We start from the raw sequence: 16150 nt of genomic DNA, 5'->3' as shown, positions 1-16150 counted from the left end.
GCAATATTATTGGTTATGTATGTATCAAACAAAGGAGTCGTAAGATATCTTGCTGCTCGTGTCGTATATTAAATATATAATATCAGATTAACCATCTTTTATGCATAAATTTTAGAAAAAAAATAATTTATCATACAAAGATATCAAGCATGAACAAATAGAAAGATGGCAACGCTAATGTGTGTATATATATATATATATATATATATATATATATATGTTGCTTTTACTTTGTGAGATGTAATTACATGTGGATAAATCATACTAGAACTATTAAAATAATTTTGAAGGATGTGGAATAATGATGAATAAACAATAACACGTTTACTTTGATTTATTAATTTTGGGATTGAAATAATGATTGATGAACGAATTACAGTTTTATCCTCCACCTATGATAAATAATATTATGTTTAATTTTGTTTTCATATAATTTGGATTGAATTATTATTGAATATTGTAAATTATTATTAATTTTAATATGAATCATTTTCATTTATCGAAATCATAGGGTATAAAATTATGTATTTTTTTAAAAATAGATAAAATTGATAAAAATGAGTCAAAAAATATGAGAAATTGGGAGAAAAACAAAATAATTAAAGAAGAGTATATTAGGATTTCTATAGAATTTTTTTTATAAATATTGTGAAGGATATGTTATACCCCATGTAATTAAGTATGAGAAATTCCATGAAATCAATGTATAATTACCGGCCTTGAAATTTGAAAAAAAAAAATGATTTTTTGTAAGTAAACAATGGATTAGATTGGATTAATAAACTCATCATATGGTTATCAAGCCAAGTAAACACACCCATAGTCTTTCGTCAAAATTTATATTTTGTAATCCGAATTACAAGTTTGAGAGCGTTATTGATCCTCCATTCTCATACACAATCTAAGACAACAAATGATAGGAAAAGGTGATATTATGAAAATCCACTCTTTAAAATATCACAATGAAAAGAATAAAAACAACCAGAACCAATATTCATGAAAAATCAACTCATCTTTATTGTGAGTTCACTCTCCAATGCCAGCTCCAATCTGGAGTTAGAGGAAGGTCGGGGTACGTAAACCGATGATACGTGATCATAAAACATCATAGCTCTTCGCGCCGAGAATCTTAAAAAACGAAGAGTCGATAAAAGGCTAACAAGTCCTAGTCCCCTAAGAATTAGTTAACGAGACAGCAGATGCTAAGTAACTGCACAAAATTGTCAACAAAACAAAATGCAAATTGAGTTGCTCAAAATTTTATGAACATAGAAAAGATGCACTAAAGCTAGCAAAAAACAAGCTTTACATCATACATCACCAAGCTTGACTGGCGCGATTATCGTCTGAATTCTACAACATTGCCATTACGGCAGTACCTTGAAACTGAAACAGTTCTAGCTATATCAAATTATCTGACTTAACAAAAAAATAAAATACATATACGCCAAGAAGTTTCCGTTCTGGGTATTGAAGTATGGTCAGTAACCTAAATAATTCACTGTCTATTTTGGGTCAGGTCGGGAAGTGAGCAAAAAACGGCCTTCAGTAACAATCAGTCCTGCAAACGTGAATAGCTAAATATCCCATTTGCCAGTGTCACTTAAGCTCAAAATATAGCAAGTATTCACCGGATGTGTTCTAACTTTATATGAGCAATACCTTCTATCGTGTTTGCTTGCTGCAGCTAACTGACACCGGTCTGCACCATTGGGAAGAAAGACCAGTCATTCAATGACGTTCCCTCCTCACCAAGAATCTTCTCATTCGCCCACCAGTCAGACCCAACTACCGGTTCATCGCAGTGTCCATCTATATTGTCAAATTTGAACTCTTTGGCTGATCCAAGAGTAATTGTTCGGGTTTTTTCATGCTGCGGTCCATTCTCACTGTTGGTCTGAGAATTCTCAGAGATGCCAACGATAGTTTCTCCAGCTGAATCACCAGGTTCATCAGTGCATTGTAATGAGTTTTCTTCTCCTCTGTGTTCTACATCCACAACAGACACTGCTACGGCTTTGGGTGAGGTCATTGGCTCTTTTTCCACACGATGAAAAACTTCTTCGGCTGGTATCTCAAAAGAAACTCTGTGCTCAACCACGGTATCATCTTTTATCGATCCATTATGTGTATCTGGAAGAGAGGCAACATCTGAGTCTTGGCGCTTCATAAGGCAAGGCTCACAAGATGTAGCACCAGAAGCATCTGGAGTCACTGCACCTGATCCTTGGCGTGATTCCCATCCACGAAGAATCTTGTCAAGGTCTAAAAGTTTAGGTGGATTTCCAGTTCTGAACTCAAGGAAAAAGGGATGTCCACTGGCAAACTCACAATCAGGGAAAGGTGATGCGGTGCCCGAACCAGAGATGCCCGAGCAAGGAGAGATCAAATGGCTGACTGGACTGCCAGGCTGAAGCTGATAGGATTGAAATTCATACTGGGATAAAGGGTATCTTTGATCACTTTCACCATGGTGGAGGTTAGGTTCGAGAAGCCGAGCAAAAGGCACCTCAGGAGAGGAAGGCACGGTCAAGTGGACTGATTCTGGGGGAGGAGTATAGGGTGCAGTTGATGGTTCAGTGGTGAAGGTTGAGAAGACTGGAGGTGAGACTAACTGGGTCTCATGAGCATAAGGGCCAATAGCAAAAATTGAAGCAGGGCCACCAGGAGAATATATGTTTGCAGAGGCAGAAGTGAGAGATAATAAACCAGTTGGTGACTGAGTTGCAGAAGGTGGTTCTGAAGGAAGATATGATGCCGGAGATGAAGGTGGAGCAGCAAAAGGCAGTACTATGGAAGGAGGCTGGGATGGATGTCCAGGTACGGAAGCATCTGCTCCTGCAGCTGCACTTTCAGGAACTAGAACTGCATGTCCAATTCGATGGCTATTCTTTTGCGATCCAAAACACCAATAAAGGCTCCAGCAGCTTCCCCACCTTCTTTTCTACATTAACATAGGACAAATCCCATTACATGAGAATGAGAATCGCATTACAGAAATTAATCCGATTTAAGAAAAATGAAGTCCTCAAAAGTTTACAGCACTAGACCGTTAAAAAAATAAACATATGGACAGCATCTTCTTTAAGTCCAAAGTGGAAAATTTACGCAAGATTCAGAAATTCACCCAGAATTTAGTATTATCGTTCCATGTTAGTAAAAATTAAAGACAAAATACAAGGCAACAACTAACAGTGCCCACAGGCCACAACCACACTGAAGAAACTTCCCCCCTTTGTCAAATTAGAGTGCACATCGGCAATTAGACATAGCAGCTCAAAACAAATCAACTACTATTGCTAAAACCAGAGTTAGGTAAACAAGTAAATTCAGTTTTGCCCACAAGTGTACTTTTGAGTTTCCTTGTAACCTCAAAGAGTGGTAGAATAGAAAAAAATAAGAGCACCACTGGGGCTACATCATGATACAGAGTCTAAAGTCAGTATTGAAGTCTAAGAATTAAAAAACTCTAATTACAAATTATTCAAAAATTCTGCAGCTTCACAAGAAGTTAAAATATTCAACAATCCATGGCCAGAAACTCTACATGTACCATGAGTTGTGCTCCTGTGTCAGGTTTATCCTAGCAGATACAGAATTTAATTAAAGCAAACATTGAATGTGATATGGTAAGATCCAGACTAGCAACCAACCCACAACAAAACAGGTGACCACTGTGATCAACATTCCTTTGTCATTTTGTGTGCGTATTATAAATTAAACAGCTATCTCAGTAGAGAAACATGAATTCTGTTTCTGCATTCTTTCCCAACTGATAACAAATCTTACAAACTCGGTATAATTTTGAAACCATTTCTCCTATCAAGAAACTCCAATAACAGATGACCAGGAACGTTCCGAAATTTCTTAAGATATTCTAAAATTTCCTTCACACCAAATCCGGTTCATGTCAAAATATCGACGTTCTCAACAATTTGCGTGCCTAAAATCATAAAATTCAAACTTTTCAACAGCAACTACAAATCATAAAGCTTAATCATCAGATCTCTAATCCAGTAAAAAAAAACCAGGAACTGAAACGAGCATTAAACACTCAACCAAGCGAATTCTAAAGCACCACAATCAAAACACAACAAAAAAAGTCAAAGGTAAACGAATAATCACGAAGTAGCTTTCAACACGAACACAGTATAAAACGATTGAATCATCAACCTTTTCCACGGAGAAACACACAAAAAAAAAAAGATCACCAAATATCTTAAATCAAGATAAACTCTCCACACCTGAAACGAAGCTTGAGGAACGCGATTCTCCAGAGAAGCGACCGCAGTGGCGGCGGCGCTTATCGTCTCTATCGCATCCGTTCCATTCACCACTCCTCTTCTCATTGTTGACCAGATCGATCACACAAATTTCACTCGAAGAACTTTCGATTTGCGGAGCTCAAATATTTCACATATTCATCCAACAAAAACAAAACAAAAATCAAATGAAATATATCGAGAAAAATGTAGATGTGTGTATGTATGTGTGTAAGTATAGATTGATTCGGAGGTCAAACACGGCAATGACTTAAAAAGAGGTTGTCCCTTATATAATAATGATTATTATTAGGGAAATTAGTAAAATTACATTTCTGTACATGGTCGAAATGGCATGAAGGAAGTCTCGTGCCACTTATTCACGTGCATTCAATACCAATGGCACGATGTCTCGGAATCCGTTGGATGATTCGATACTTTAACAAAACTCAGAATGAAGGTATTTGTTGGATCCGATTATATAATTGGTTAATAGGATAGACTAAAGTGTGATATTAACATTTTACTCATGTCATAGTTAAATTAAGGGCAAATTATTTTAAACTCTTCACTAACTCCCTACCCATCATTTTCTTTATTTTTACTCCTTAGTAGTCCTCATATTTGAATTAAAATATAATTAAAACTAATCCTTTGTACGTGGCTTTGTTATACTTATCGAACCAATCTCGACCATGCAAGACTATTAGTTACGCAAGTTTTCCAGCCAATATACTCCAGATTAGGATCCAACATGCTTCAGTAAGATAAATTAAATTTAAATACCTCTTTGACCATAATGTCGTCGGGTCATACCTGCCGAGTTTTACGAAGTGCTCCTCACACTCCAACCACGCAATCACAACAGATGGTTTCTGCACAAGCTCCTTCAACGACACCCAGTACAGCCTTAATTCATTTTTTACCTTAAGGCGTATGGTATATAAATTTAATTATAAAATATGAACATGAAAGAACAAAAGATTTAGGAAATTTATTCAGACATAATAATATTATTACATAAATCAACTCCTTTGAAGAGGAGAAGACGACTTGTTTAGCTACTCATAGTAGCCTTGTTCTTGAAATACATAAGAAACTTAATACAATAGAAAGAGAAATATTACAACAATTTATTTGTAAGAAAACTGAAGGGAATGATCGATATCTTCAGCTTCCTTGAACGCTTGTATTTATAGCTGAGATTTCACTCGTTTCACCGAGAAACTTCAGGAAATCTTACAGCTGTCTTGTATTTCTTTATGCCATTATTGATGACATCTTTTACTAGTGGAGGAATCACATGCCTGCCACTTTCTTTTGACTTTATTCTCCTCACATGCGTGTTTTATTGTTGTCGGGGCATCTTTTGCTTTTGAAGTAGGCCCCTGTGAAAACGCATCTTCAGTGGTCCTTGTCCACCTTTGCTTGTCTCGAAAAAATTCTTTCGATCCGTTTGGGGTGTAAAGGTTTTTTCAAATTCTGGCTCCTTCTGATTTGGGCATTCTGGGCAGATATTCTCTGACCATCGTCCAATATGAGTCATGTTACAAAATTTTCGGCGAGTTTCTTTACTCCCCGGCAGCTTGTTGTTCCACAAAAGATTTCTCTTCTTTTCAAAGAGTTCTTCCGCAAAGGCTGTAGTTTTTCCTGTCATTGTGTTTAACAGGAACGATCCATTCACAGAATTTTAATAAAATTTAAATGGAAACTTGACTTTGTCCATCTCAGTAAGACAGACCCAAATACCCCATGCCCTTCTGGTTGAGATCTCATTTTTCCCGAAAGTGGACACTAAGGGTATTTCTTCAGTTTTAGGATCCTTGATAAATTTATGACTATTTATATCAGGTCTCCTTAGCTTGATGAAATGAAAGGGTTCGTGTGATCCTTTCACTGTTGGTTCTGGAGCTGCACTAAAAAAGTATAATTCAAGCACATCTCCTCTGGAAAAATGATCGTTATTTGCCCATGTTTCTTGGACTGCTTCCTGAATCCATTTCGGTAACTTTTATATCTCCGGGAAGCTTGGTGACGTTGTATAAACTGAGGCCAAGGCTCCAAATTCATACCAGAGCTTTACATCCTTAGGATTGACATTGTTTTTTAGCCAAACTCTTGGATATATCCCTGCCACATCAACCCTACAAGTGTTAGGATTAATTTCACTTCTTGTACTTAATTTCTCCCACCTTTGTTGATAGACCTGAAATGGAGAAATAATAGCTGGGTTAGTATCGATCTTAGATTTGCCCTTGTCAGTGTTGGGTCTAAGATTGATCTCTTCCTCTTTTACCCCAGAGGCTGAGGGTTGACTTGATGAAAAAACCTCATCAATTGTTGCTTCATCCAGATCATCAAAAGCTGATGATAGATTAGCACTTGTTTCTTGAGTTTTAGCTTCCTCAACATCTTGTTTTCCAACCGATGGTTGTATTTCTTGTTTTTGTAAAACCAATGATTTTATCATATCTTGTTTATGAGAAACCAATGGTTTCTCTATAGCCTTCACAATTGGCCCTTGAATAGCAGCCCATAGTTGTGTTTGAATTGCATACATCCTGTAATTCTATTAGATACTTTGATCCGATCAGCTTGTTGTAACATGCCGGCCATTTCAGCATGAATGGCTAACTGGTTGAACTCGGTTTGAAGCAACTCAAGGGTTCCCTGAGATGTCTCTGCATTTTCATGATGGAATCCACGTCACTGCCTTCCATCTCTTGTTAAGAAATCTGCAAGAATATTTTCATGAGATTTAATAATAACAATATCAAAATATAATTTTGACATAATGCTTGTCATCTTAATAACCTAGCTTTCTCAGGTTTAGATTCAATTTTATTTCTTAGAAAAGCTTTTACCTGGGTGTTATCAACCTTCAGGGTGAATTTTTCAGCAAGTAAAAATAATGGTCATTTTTCAAAAGTCCTTTTAACTGCATAAAATTCCTTTTCGTTGATATGCCATCTGATGGCCTCTGATTCTTGAAAAAAGACCGCTACAGTATCTGCATGGTATTTCCCCATCTGGAGTGATCTTGGTAAGGACTGCTGCCCACCAATCGTCACTGGCATCCGTAAATAATACCAGATCATATTTATCTACGGGTATAGCCATTTTTGGGAGATTCTTACATATCTCTTTTAATTGGTTTACCCCTTTAGTATGATCATCGATCCATATAAACCTAGCATCCTTTTTTAACAAAGGACTGAACACCTTTCTGTACATTGCAAGGTTTTTAATGAACATCCCTGCAAAATTAACTACTCCAAGAAAACTCTGGAGTTGTTTTACGTTTTTGAGTTTATCTGGAAAATTCTTTACCTTTTCCACAATATGGGGTTGCAGAATTATTCCAGTTTCATCAATCTCAATACCAAGGAATTCAATTTTTCTTATTGCTATGACTGCTTTATTTTCAGATAAGACCAGCCCTTCTTGTTTACAAATTTTAGAGAAAATCTCTAAGTGTTTAACATGTCCGTCTATGTTTTTTGATGCTATAAGAATATCATCAATATAAACAAACAAAAAGTTGAAATAATCTTTAAAAAGGTTACCCATCTTTCTTTGAAATATCTGGGGTGCATTAGCCAATCTCATAGGCATAACTTCCCAAATATAGTGGAATTTCTTACTTCCTTCTTCCATTCGAATCTGGTAAAATCCAAACTTAAAATCAAATTTTGAGAACACTCTAGCATTTCGTACACAGCTAATTAGGTGTTCTCTACTCGGTATGAAGTACCCATCAAACTACAGGATTTTATTAATACCTTGGTAGTTAATAACTAGCCTGGGTTTCCCTTTTTTATTTCACCATGGTTTCTAACCAGAAAACCTGGGCTGCATATGGTGAAACTCCTTCTTTGATTAAACCAAGGTCCAAATGTTCCTTGATAATCATTCTCATATCCCTTTGATCTGTTATGTTCATCGGGATAGGCTTATATCTGACGAATTCATACTCTTTGCCTTCCTTTAGAGTAAGACTGACTTTGAGTTGATTTCTATCCCACCATGCCAAAGGATGCTCGTTGTAACTTTCTTTGACCCTTTTTTTGACATCTTCAAGGGATACTTTATTCTCTAACTCTATATATCTGTGATTTAGAGTTACCTTGAGAAGCTCCATATCCTCTGTTTGGAGTTCTTGTTCTGTTGTTATTTTCAACATGGTTTCTCCAAACCTTCTTGGATCTTTCATTTTTGGGTGAAGAAGTTGTCCGTTATCACCACGCTGGCTGCGAAATATTATCGGCAATTGTCGATAAAAATCAACCTTGAGTCTTTGAACGATAATTTTATGATCACAAATTGTAGTGAACATAAGTCTTCTTGACTCATTGTCTTGTGTGTACTTCTTAAACATTTGTAAGAAGTTATTTCCTAACAGGATATCAGCTCCTGTATCATGGAAATAGATTGGTGGTGTTTTTACCTTGTACCAAGGTGTTTGTCCTGCACCTCCCATAAGGATCTTTGCTTGTTTTATTCCTTTGCAAAGATTAAAATTCTTCGAGAGAAATCTTGTCCAGCAATTTTTGGCAATTCTTCTTCACATTCTTCAGGAAAGACTCCTCTTTTTGCTGTACAAATTCTTTCTCCTGAGTCAATATAAGCTGCAAAATACTCAGCCTTATATTGTTCATATAACATCCCCATCGGAATGTATATGGAGAAAGAACTTGTTGTCATTTTTTAAAGGGATTACTAAATGGCCCCGCCATTTTTAACAGACTGTGTTGTAACTCAGTAATCCGATTAAGACTATTTATCTTTAGTTTTCCTAAGGCCTCAGAAGGTAGAGTATGGTTACTCCTTTCTACTTCTTCAATGCGTTCTAGTAAATCATGTTCATGACTTACTAATTTCAATTGTTGCTTCTTCCTCTGTTTGTGAACAGAGTTCTCGAATCTGATTAAGGGATTGTCCCTTATCCAATTCTCTTGGTTTTTCATTTCATAGAATTCTTATTGAATCCTCCAAGTCTTTTCTTTTGTCATGAACTCTATTCCATTTTCAAGGCGTTTCCATGGTTTATGGTCCTCCAGGAATTCTAGACCAAGAATGAGTTGATTCATTTCTTTTCCTGGAATTCCCCAGATTTGAACTTCCAATTCTCCAATATTTATCACTCCTTGGTAAGTTCCTTTTTCCCGTTGTTCCAAATAGTAAATCGAGTTACAAGGGAACATGTTCCGATGACTTGTAATTTCGAATACTATTTTCACTTTTTTCCATCCTTCTGGAGATCTAAGTTTTCCTATTATAGAAAACTCTTTTTCTTCTGCTGGAATTTCTTGAATAGGAGATTTGTCCCATATCCTGCTTGTCATTCTGTCTCCTTGGAAAGATAACCTTTGAGGTTCTATTTTAAGGTCTCTTATTAGAACCGACCTGTCTTGAATTTGAATGTCTGTTTTCTGAATTAAAGGAAACTCGATTCTTTCTGGGTATATTGCTTGAGCAACTTTCCCAAAGATCTCTGGAATTTCAATTAACTCATTTCTAATAAATAATTCAGAATGGTGAGTATTAGAAAGAGAATATGAAATTTGATACGTAATAGAATATGGTCTATTACCTTCCTTCATTAGTCTTTTTTCCTTGAAGTTTTTATGTAAAGTCAAGGCTCGACAAAAATCTCTATCAGCTAAATTGTAGGCTATTCTTGGATAAATAACTCCCACAATTTTTTCTGCACATAAATTTTCCGAGATAGTTCCTAGAACCGCATCTTGTATATTCCCCATTCTTTTATCGCATACTACGATATCTATGTGTGAATTTATTCCATCTTTAAAAGTAGCTTTGATCATAATTTGGATTGCTCCAATATGAATCCAAGACATTGTCTTTGCTACTTCTGCTTTTAATTTCTGTAATTCTTCTCGAATTTCTTCAAAGGGAATTAACTGCATTTCAATTTGATTACTGGTTAATTCCATAGGGATCGCCATTTCCCTTCTGGATACCTTATAAATCAAATTATGTCTTCTTTGTCGTAGCCCTAGGTTTCCTAAGACTCTTTCAACTTGTCCTGCCGAAAATCCTTGGTACTTCTGTAATGTTGGATTTTCTCTCATAATCCTTTGGACCATATTATGAAATATCGTGGTTTGACTAAAAAACCCAGCCAAAATTTCATGTGTTTCATGGTGAAACACTTCCTCTTTACTCTGATTCTGATTCTGATTCATCCTCATAAACTTCTCGACTAAACAATATCTCTTTTCCTCGTATATGCTTTCATTTGAGGGGATATTCTCAAATTGATATACTTGGACTAGATCTTGAAAGAAGACCGCATCATCCATATCTGGTGTTACTTCAAAGAGTTTAACTCTTTTTTTCTCGTTTTCTGGACAATTTGTAGATATATGTCCTCTTGCTCCACATGTCCAGCAGTTGCAATCCTTGAAACTTTCACTTGCTTTTGTGTGAGTTCTTCTGAAAGTTCTTCTTGATGGTGTTCTTCCCCTGCTTTGTGATGAGTTTATTGCTGGGGATGTTCTTGTAGGTCCACTTCTTCCACCTGACCTATAGGATCTGGCCTTTTGTTTGGACCAAAATGTTCTTGGTTTCCAAGAATTTTTCATTCTTTTATTATAGGGATTATTTCTGAATTCTTCCTTTTAAATCCCTGTGATCTGTTCCCAATGATCGTTGGAAGATCATTTTCTCTACAACACAAAGGTGTACGCTTATCTATACCCTTTATTTTCTTGTAGTTCTTCTGTAATGCTGTCATATGACACCATTCTGTTAATTTTTCTTTCAAAAAAGAGGCACGTCTTGCTAATGTATCAAGATTATCTGGAACATATTCTTTAATCAGCATTTCTCTCCAGGGACTTGGCATTTTTGCGAAAAATAGCTGAATAGCTATATTTTCCTCGAATCCCGAATTTCATTTGTATTTAGTGAATAACATAATGTATTCATCAACTAAACAGATATCATGTAATTTGAGGCTATAAAGAGCTTGAGTATATCTTCTCTTTTTCTCTGTATCTTGATTATTGAAATAGTCTACCCCTATGAATTGTGCTTTAAATAGGGTGTCCAATTTTTCTCCAATCTCGCTGAGAGATTCTCCTGCTAAGATTGATTCCTTAGTTTCTGGCATAGTCATCTCCCATGCGATCTTAACAGATCCCATTAGACTCATTTCTAGAAGTTTAATGAATCCTTCTTTATTGAGATCTAATGTCTCTGCTGCTATCCAATTATCTATAAGATCTTCTCTATTTTTGAAGTCCAAAATATCAAGGTTTAACATAACCCCGTAAGGTTGTATTGGATCTAAAACAGTTTTTCCGTAAGGAGTTTGATGAAGTGAGATTTTACTCCTCCTCGATCTGGTTTCTGCTGGATGTGATTTTCTTCAACCTGGAACTCACTATGTGGTTCTTCTATTTTAACCACATATCTTGGGGGATTCCCTATGGGTTGTTCACCCTCAGGGGAATTCATTTTTAGATCTACTACTTTGAGATTCGCAAAAGAATCCGCAAGATCTTGTAGATCCTCGAGATTTAATCTTTTTAAAATAGTCATCAGATAGTGTTTTTCTCTGATACTGATTTTATAAGATTAATCATCATTTCATCATTGGTTAAAGGTTTTTGGACCATTTTGGTTTTACCTTTCTGATGTAACAAATGTTCGGTACCAAATGAGAGTGGTAACCTTCCTCCTGTATTTTCTTTTCTAGAACCCGAAGTGTGTTCTAGATTTATGATTTTATTTTGAAGATCCTTTAGGGTTCCAAGAATTTCTTCTTGTTTCTTAATGATTTCTTCAATTTTCCGAGGTATTTCATACAGCTGATTGCTGTAATATTGTACAGTCTTTTGAATTTCTCTAAGCTCTCCGGAGAGTTTAGAGGAATATGGAGTATTTCTAAAAATTGAGAGTTAGAAATCATTTTTTCTTTATCTCTTCAAAATTAAAAGATTTAATCACAACCTGTTGTAAGTAATCTATTGTGAATAGATTAACTTGTTTATAGGATTTCATATGAATAAAATCTTCTTGATTCAAACCTTCGTTTGAAGTCATCTTTTGTAAAAATCTTCTCCTCAACAAAGAAAAACATGAATTAACGAATAATATTATGTCTGAATAATTAACCTAAGGTTTTGATATCATTTTTACGGATAATTCTTTGTACCATGATTAAGCACAAAATCTTCAGATTTTAGCATAAAGTCTTTTGATTGTAAGCATAAAAAAGCATAAATTCAGTACAAGAATTAAACAATTAAATATTTAAGTTTGGTGGTCCTAGGGAGCTATTGCAAAGAATCTTATGGGTAGGGAGCTAGGTCAAAGTCAAGTTTGGGTTTAGGGATTTATCACCAATTTGCTCCTAAATTAATATATATACATATATACATACTTATTTATATTAAATAAATAGTAATTCTAATATGATTTGTTGAATGAAGATAAACAGAGGATAGAGTTGAACCTACTTGAAGTATTATTTTAATCATAGATCTAATGATTAGTGATTTTTCATATCACATGAGTAAAAATACGAATCATATGATACATGATTTGGATATTGCCTTAAATGTAAAGTCTCATTAACCAGTGAATAGATAAAATCAAAGAAAATATTACTACATATATGATGCTATTTTTATAGGATAGTATTGTTGGAATAAACTATTTCCAATATCTTGGCTTTAAAAAATATTTTGTTATTTTTATATCTTGTTTAGTTTCTTATTTTTTTATTTTTTTTTCTTATCGTTGTTATAAAAATTTGATAAATATCCATAGCTTAATCGAACTAATTAAATTTAAAAATGAAATTGCAGATGGTGATAGAAGATTTTAGTAGAATATGGATATTTGATCATCCAACGAACATAAGAATGACGATGAAAGTTATATACCCGACAAAGATAAATATTACTAGCGACAGAAGTACACGCAGATGCGTGTGCACTATAATACATAAATATTTTATGAGTTTTTTATGAAATAATGTATTATTATTAGTAGTTAAAAATTAATTATTGGAAAGATAATAAAAATTTAATATGCTAATAAAATCAAATTGATATTTGAGATATATACATTTGAAATTATATAATCATGGAAGCAAAAATGATATAAATTGGTTGAAAAAAAATGAAGATGTACGTGGAAAAAAGAAATTGAGCAACAAAAAATGGTAGAATTGAAATATGATTTTTGGTGTGTCATGACACACAAAAAAGTAGTTACTATAAAATATTCAGCCTTTATAGAATAGTATAGATAAATAAGGATGAGGACGAAGAATATAGAACCATAGAACCATATCCACTGTCATCCCTAAATCTCAAGGCTGATATAGATATTTCGGTTTTATATTATGGATGTTTATTAATTGATTTAAAATCGAAATAATCGATCTCTAAGTCCAAATCTATGAAAATAATATATGATTTATACTTTGAACTGGATCCATTATTAGGGTTTTTTTTAAGTGGAAAGAAAACAATCGATTTAATTAATTGGATCTATTATTAGGGGTTTTTTTAATCTTTTTTAATTTCTTGATCCCATTTTATATATATATATATATATATCAGGCTACATATATATGGTTTTGTCTCAATATATTTTTAGTTATTTTGTTCCAATCTATAATTCTTTTCAATATTTCAGGTGTTGCACTTACATCGTATAAACGAAACAAGAGTGACAAAAACCATACATAATCAAAAGTAAACAATTTAATTTTTGGATTAGATGTTTTAAGAAACAAAAGTAAAAATGAAATAAATTATATTACATCCAAAAGGTCAAATTTTAATTTAGTTATGTTGGTCCATATATTTTCATGAATCTCACATGTTCAAATCAATTTTAAACCAATCCGATTTCGCATTAGCCTGCAACTCAACCCTGGACCATGTCAAATTTGAACAGTAGAAAATAAGAGTAGGTTTAGAAACTATCACTTACAAAAACGCTCAAATAAGTTCAATTTTTTAAGTCTTTTTACTAAATGAAACAAAATTAATTTTGACTTTCGGATAAATACGAAAAGTGTTTTTTTTAAATTTTTAAATGTTAGAAAGCAGAAGGTATTTTTTTTTCAACACAAAAATCTTTGTAAGACGGATTTGCTATTTGAGTTACTATGGAAAAATATGACTTTATGCCAAAAATATTATTTTTTATTTTAAATATAAGGATGATTGACTAGTCTCACTAATAAAGATTCGTGAGACCATCTCACAAAAAGCCTATTTTTTCTTTTGGTTTTTATTTTTATCTAACAGGTGCAACAATTTTTTTTAAAAAAATATAACATCCTGCATCGTATTTCAAATTAAAGAAAAATGATTGACTCAGTCTATATTTTAATCTTCCTTTAGAAGCAAAATGCCAGAGCTAGAAATTATAGTTTCTGAAAAAATATTTTTAAAATGTTTGTTAAAACTGTTTTTATGATCAAAAACTAAAATTTTTAAAATACTTTTAACCTCTTATTTCTCCGATCAACGGGCTCGTATGGTTATTGTTTTCCTTTCATGGTTTGATTAATTATTAATAAATAGTAAATATTATATTATATTATATTATATTATATTATATTATATTATATTATATTATATTATATTATATTATATTATATTATATTATATTATATAAATATAAATATAAATAAAAGAGTTGAAGGGCATTTTGGTAATGCAAAAAGGCCACCAAATAACTTTTTTGAATTATTAAATATCAAATAGATGCTTCTTCGTAATTACCAAGGAAGCCTTTTTTGGTTGTAATCACTGAATGTGCGCACGTGCGGGCATCGTTTTTCGTGCGCACCCCGCGTATGATAGGCCCCACCGTTAAAATTCTCCCCCATTACCTGCAACCCAAACTAACTTGCACGGTTGGTTCATGTCTCCAACGCCACGCTTTTTTAGTCTTTTTATTATTATAATAATTATAATTTTATAGATTGATAATTTGGTGATTGACTATTGTTTATATATATATAAGTATATAACCCCACTTATTGGCGCAAAAGTTGTCTTTACCATACTACTACATTTACACAGACTTTTTTAACCATTGCTGATTGCATTTTTTTCCAGTACTTGAGCGAGTTTTTATGCCATGTCAATATTATTATATCTATGTTTCAACTTTCGGATGATTTTATGGGATATAGAAAATATTATTTTTTTATTCATTTTTATACAAGATGTTTGTATGAACATCTTGATTCGAAACACAAATTAATTTTTTAAGACTACTATGAAACTTTGACATTTTCTTCTCTTGGATTGTAGGATTTTTTTGTGTGAGTGAGTTTCAATAGCATGTCAATATTTTTAAGTCATGTGTATATGAGTTTGGTTCCTGATTTATTATTATTAGTATTATTATTATTTTGGATCAAAGGGGTAGGGGAATTTCCTATCTACTAGTCCACGCATGTGATATTTGAATCCAAGATCATTTGATTCCTGATGTTAATTCATCCTGAATAAAAAAAATTGAGAGGAAGATTGTAAAAAACATATATGGTCATGGAACCAAAGTGTTTTGCTCCCAAGTAACACAAAAATGTAATTATCATGTTAAAAAAACCAAATTCTGAGGGGCCGGGGAGGACAATAAGAAATTGTGCAAGTCTTTTTAATTAGTTTTTTTATTAATGAATTATAATGATAGAACAAATTTGTATAAATTTTACTAAGAAAAAATGTTTTATGTACAGTGATGTAGTTTTCAAAAAGTATATTTGAGGTAGTTTTGTAATCATAGAAGCTGTTGAAAGAAAAGTAATGTTGGAAGAGTCATACGTTTTGAATTAAAATTGATACACATATTGATGAAGTTGATTCATGTAACTTGATTCA

At 33.5% G+C, this 16150-nt stretch overlaps 1 protein-coding gene across 1 annotated transcript; it reads right to left on the bottom strand.

Moving 5' to 3' along the window:
- Positions 1-1243: 1243 nt before the first annotated feature.
- LOC140863285 (uncharacterized) lies at positions 1244-4508 on the bottom strand. Its single transcript, XM_073266598.1, has 2 exons — positions 4245-4508; positions 1244-2944 (listed from the first exon to the last, which is right to left on the bottom strand). Exons 1-2 carry the CDS (start codon positions 4347-4349, stop codon positions 1688-1690), a joined length of 1362 nt encoding a protein of 453 aa, XP_073122699.1. The 5' UTR covers positions 4350-4508; the 3' UTR covers positions 1244-1687.
- Between the last annotated feature and the right edge of the window lie 11642 nt (positions 4509-16150).

This window comes from Henckelia pumila, chromosome 4, assembly GCF_033568475.1.
Source record: "Henckelia pumila isolate YLH828 chromosome 4, ASM3356847v2, whole genome shotgun sequence".
Taxonomy (NCBI): Eukaryota; Viridiplantae; Streptophyta; class Magnoliopsida; order Lamiales; family Gesneriaceae; genus Henckelia; species Henckelia pumila.
Note: the sequence above shows the minus strand (reverse complement) of the source record. Positions and strands in the feature narration are given on the sequence as shown.

Bases quoted from the DNA above. Each gene is read 5' to 3' on its own strand.
- LOC140863285 (XM_073266598.1), bottom strand. From the start codon at position 4,349: ATGAGAAGAGGAGTGGTGAATGGAACGGATGCGATAGAGACGATAAGC. The intron at 2,945-4,244 runs GTGTGGAGAGTT...ATGTTAATGTAG, and splicing joins TTCCTCAAGCTTCGTTTCAG to AAAAGAAGGTGGGGAAGCTG.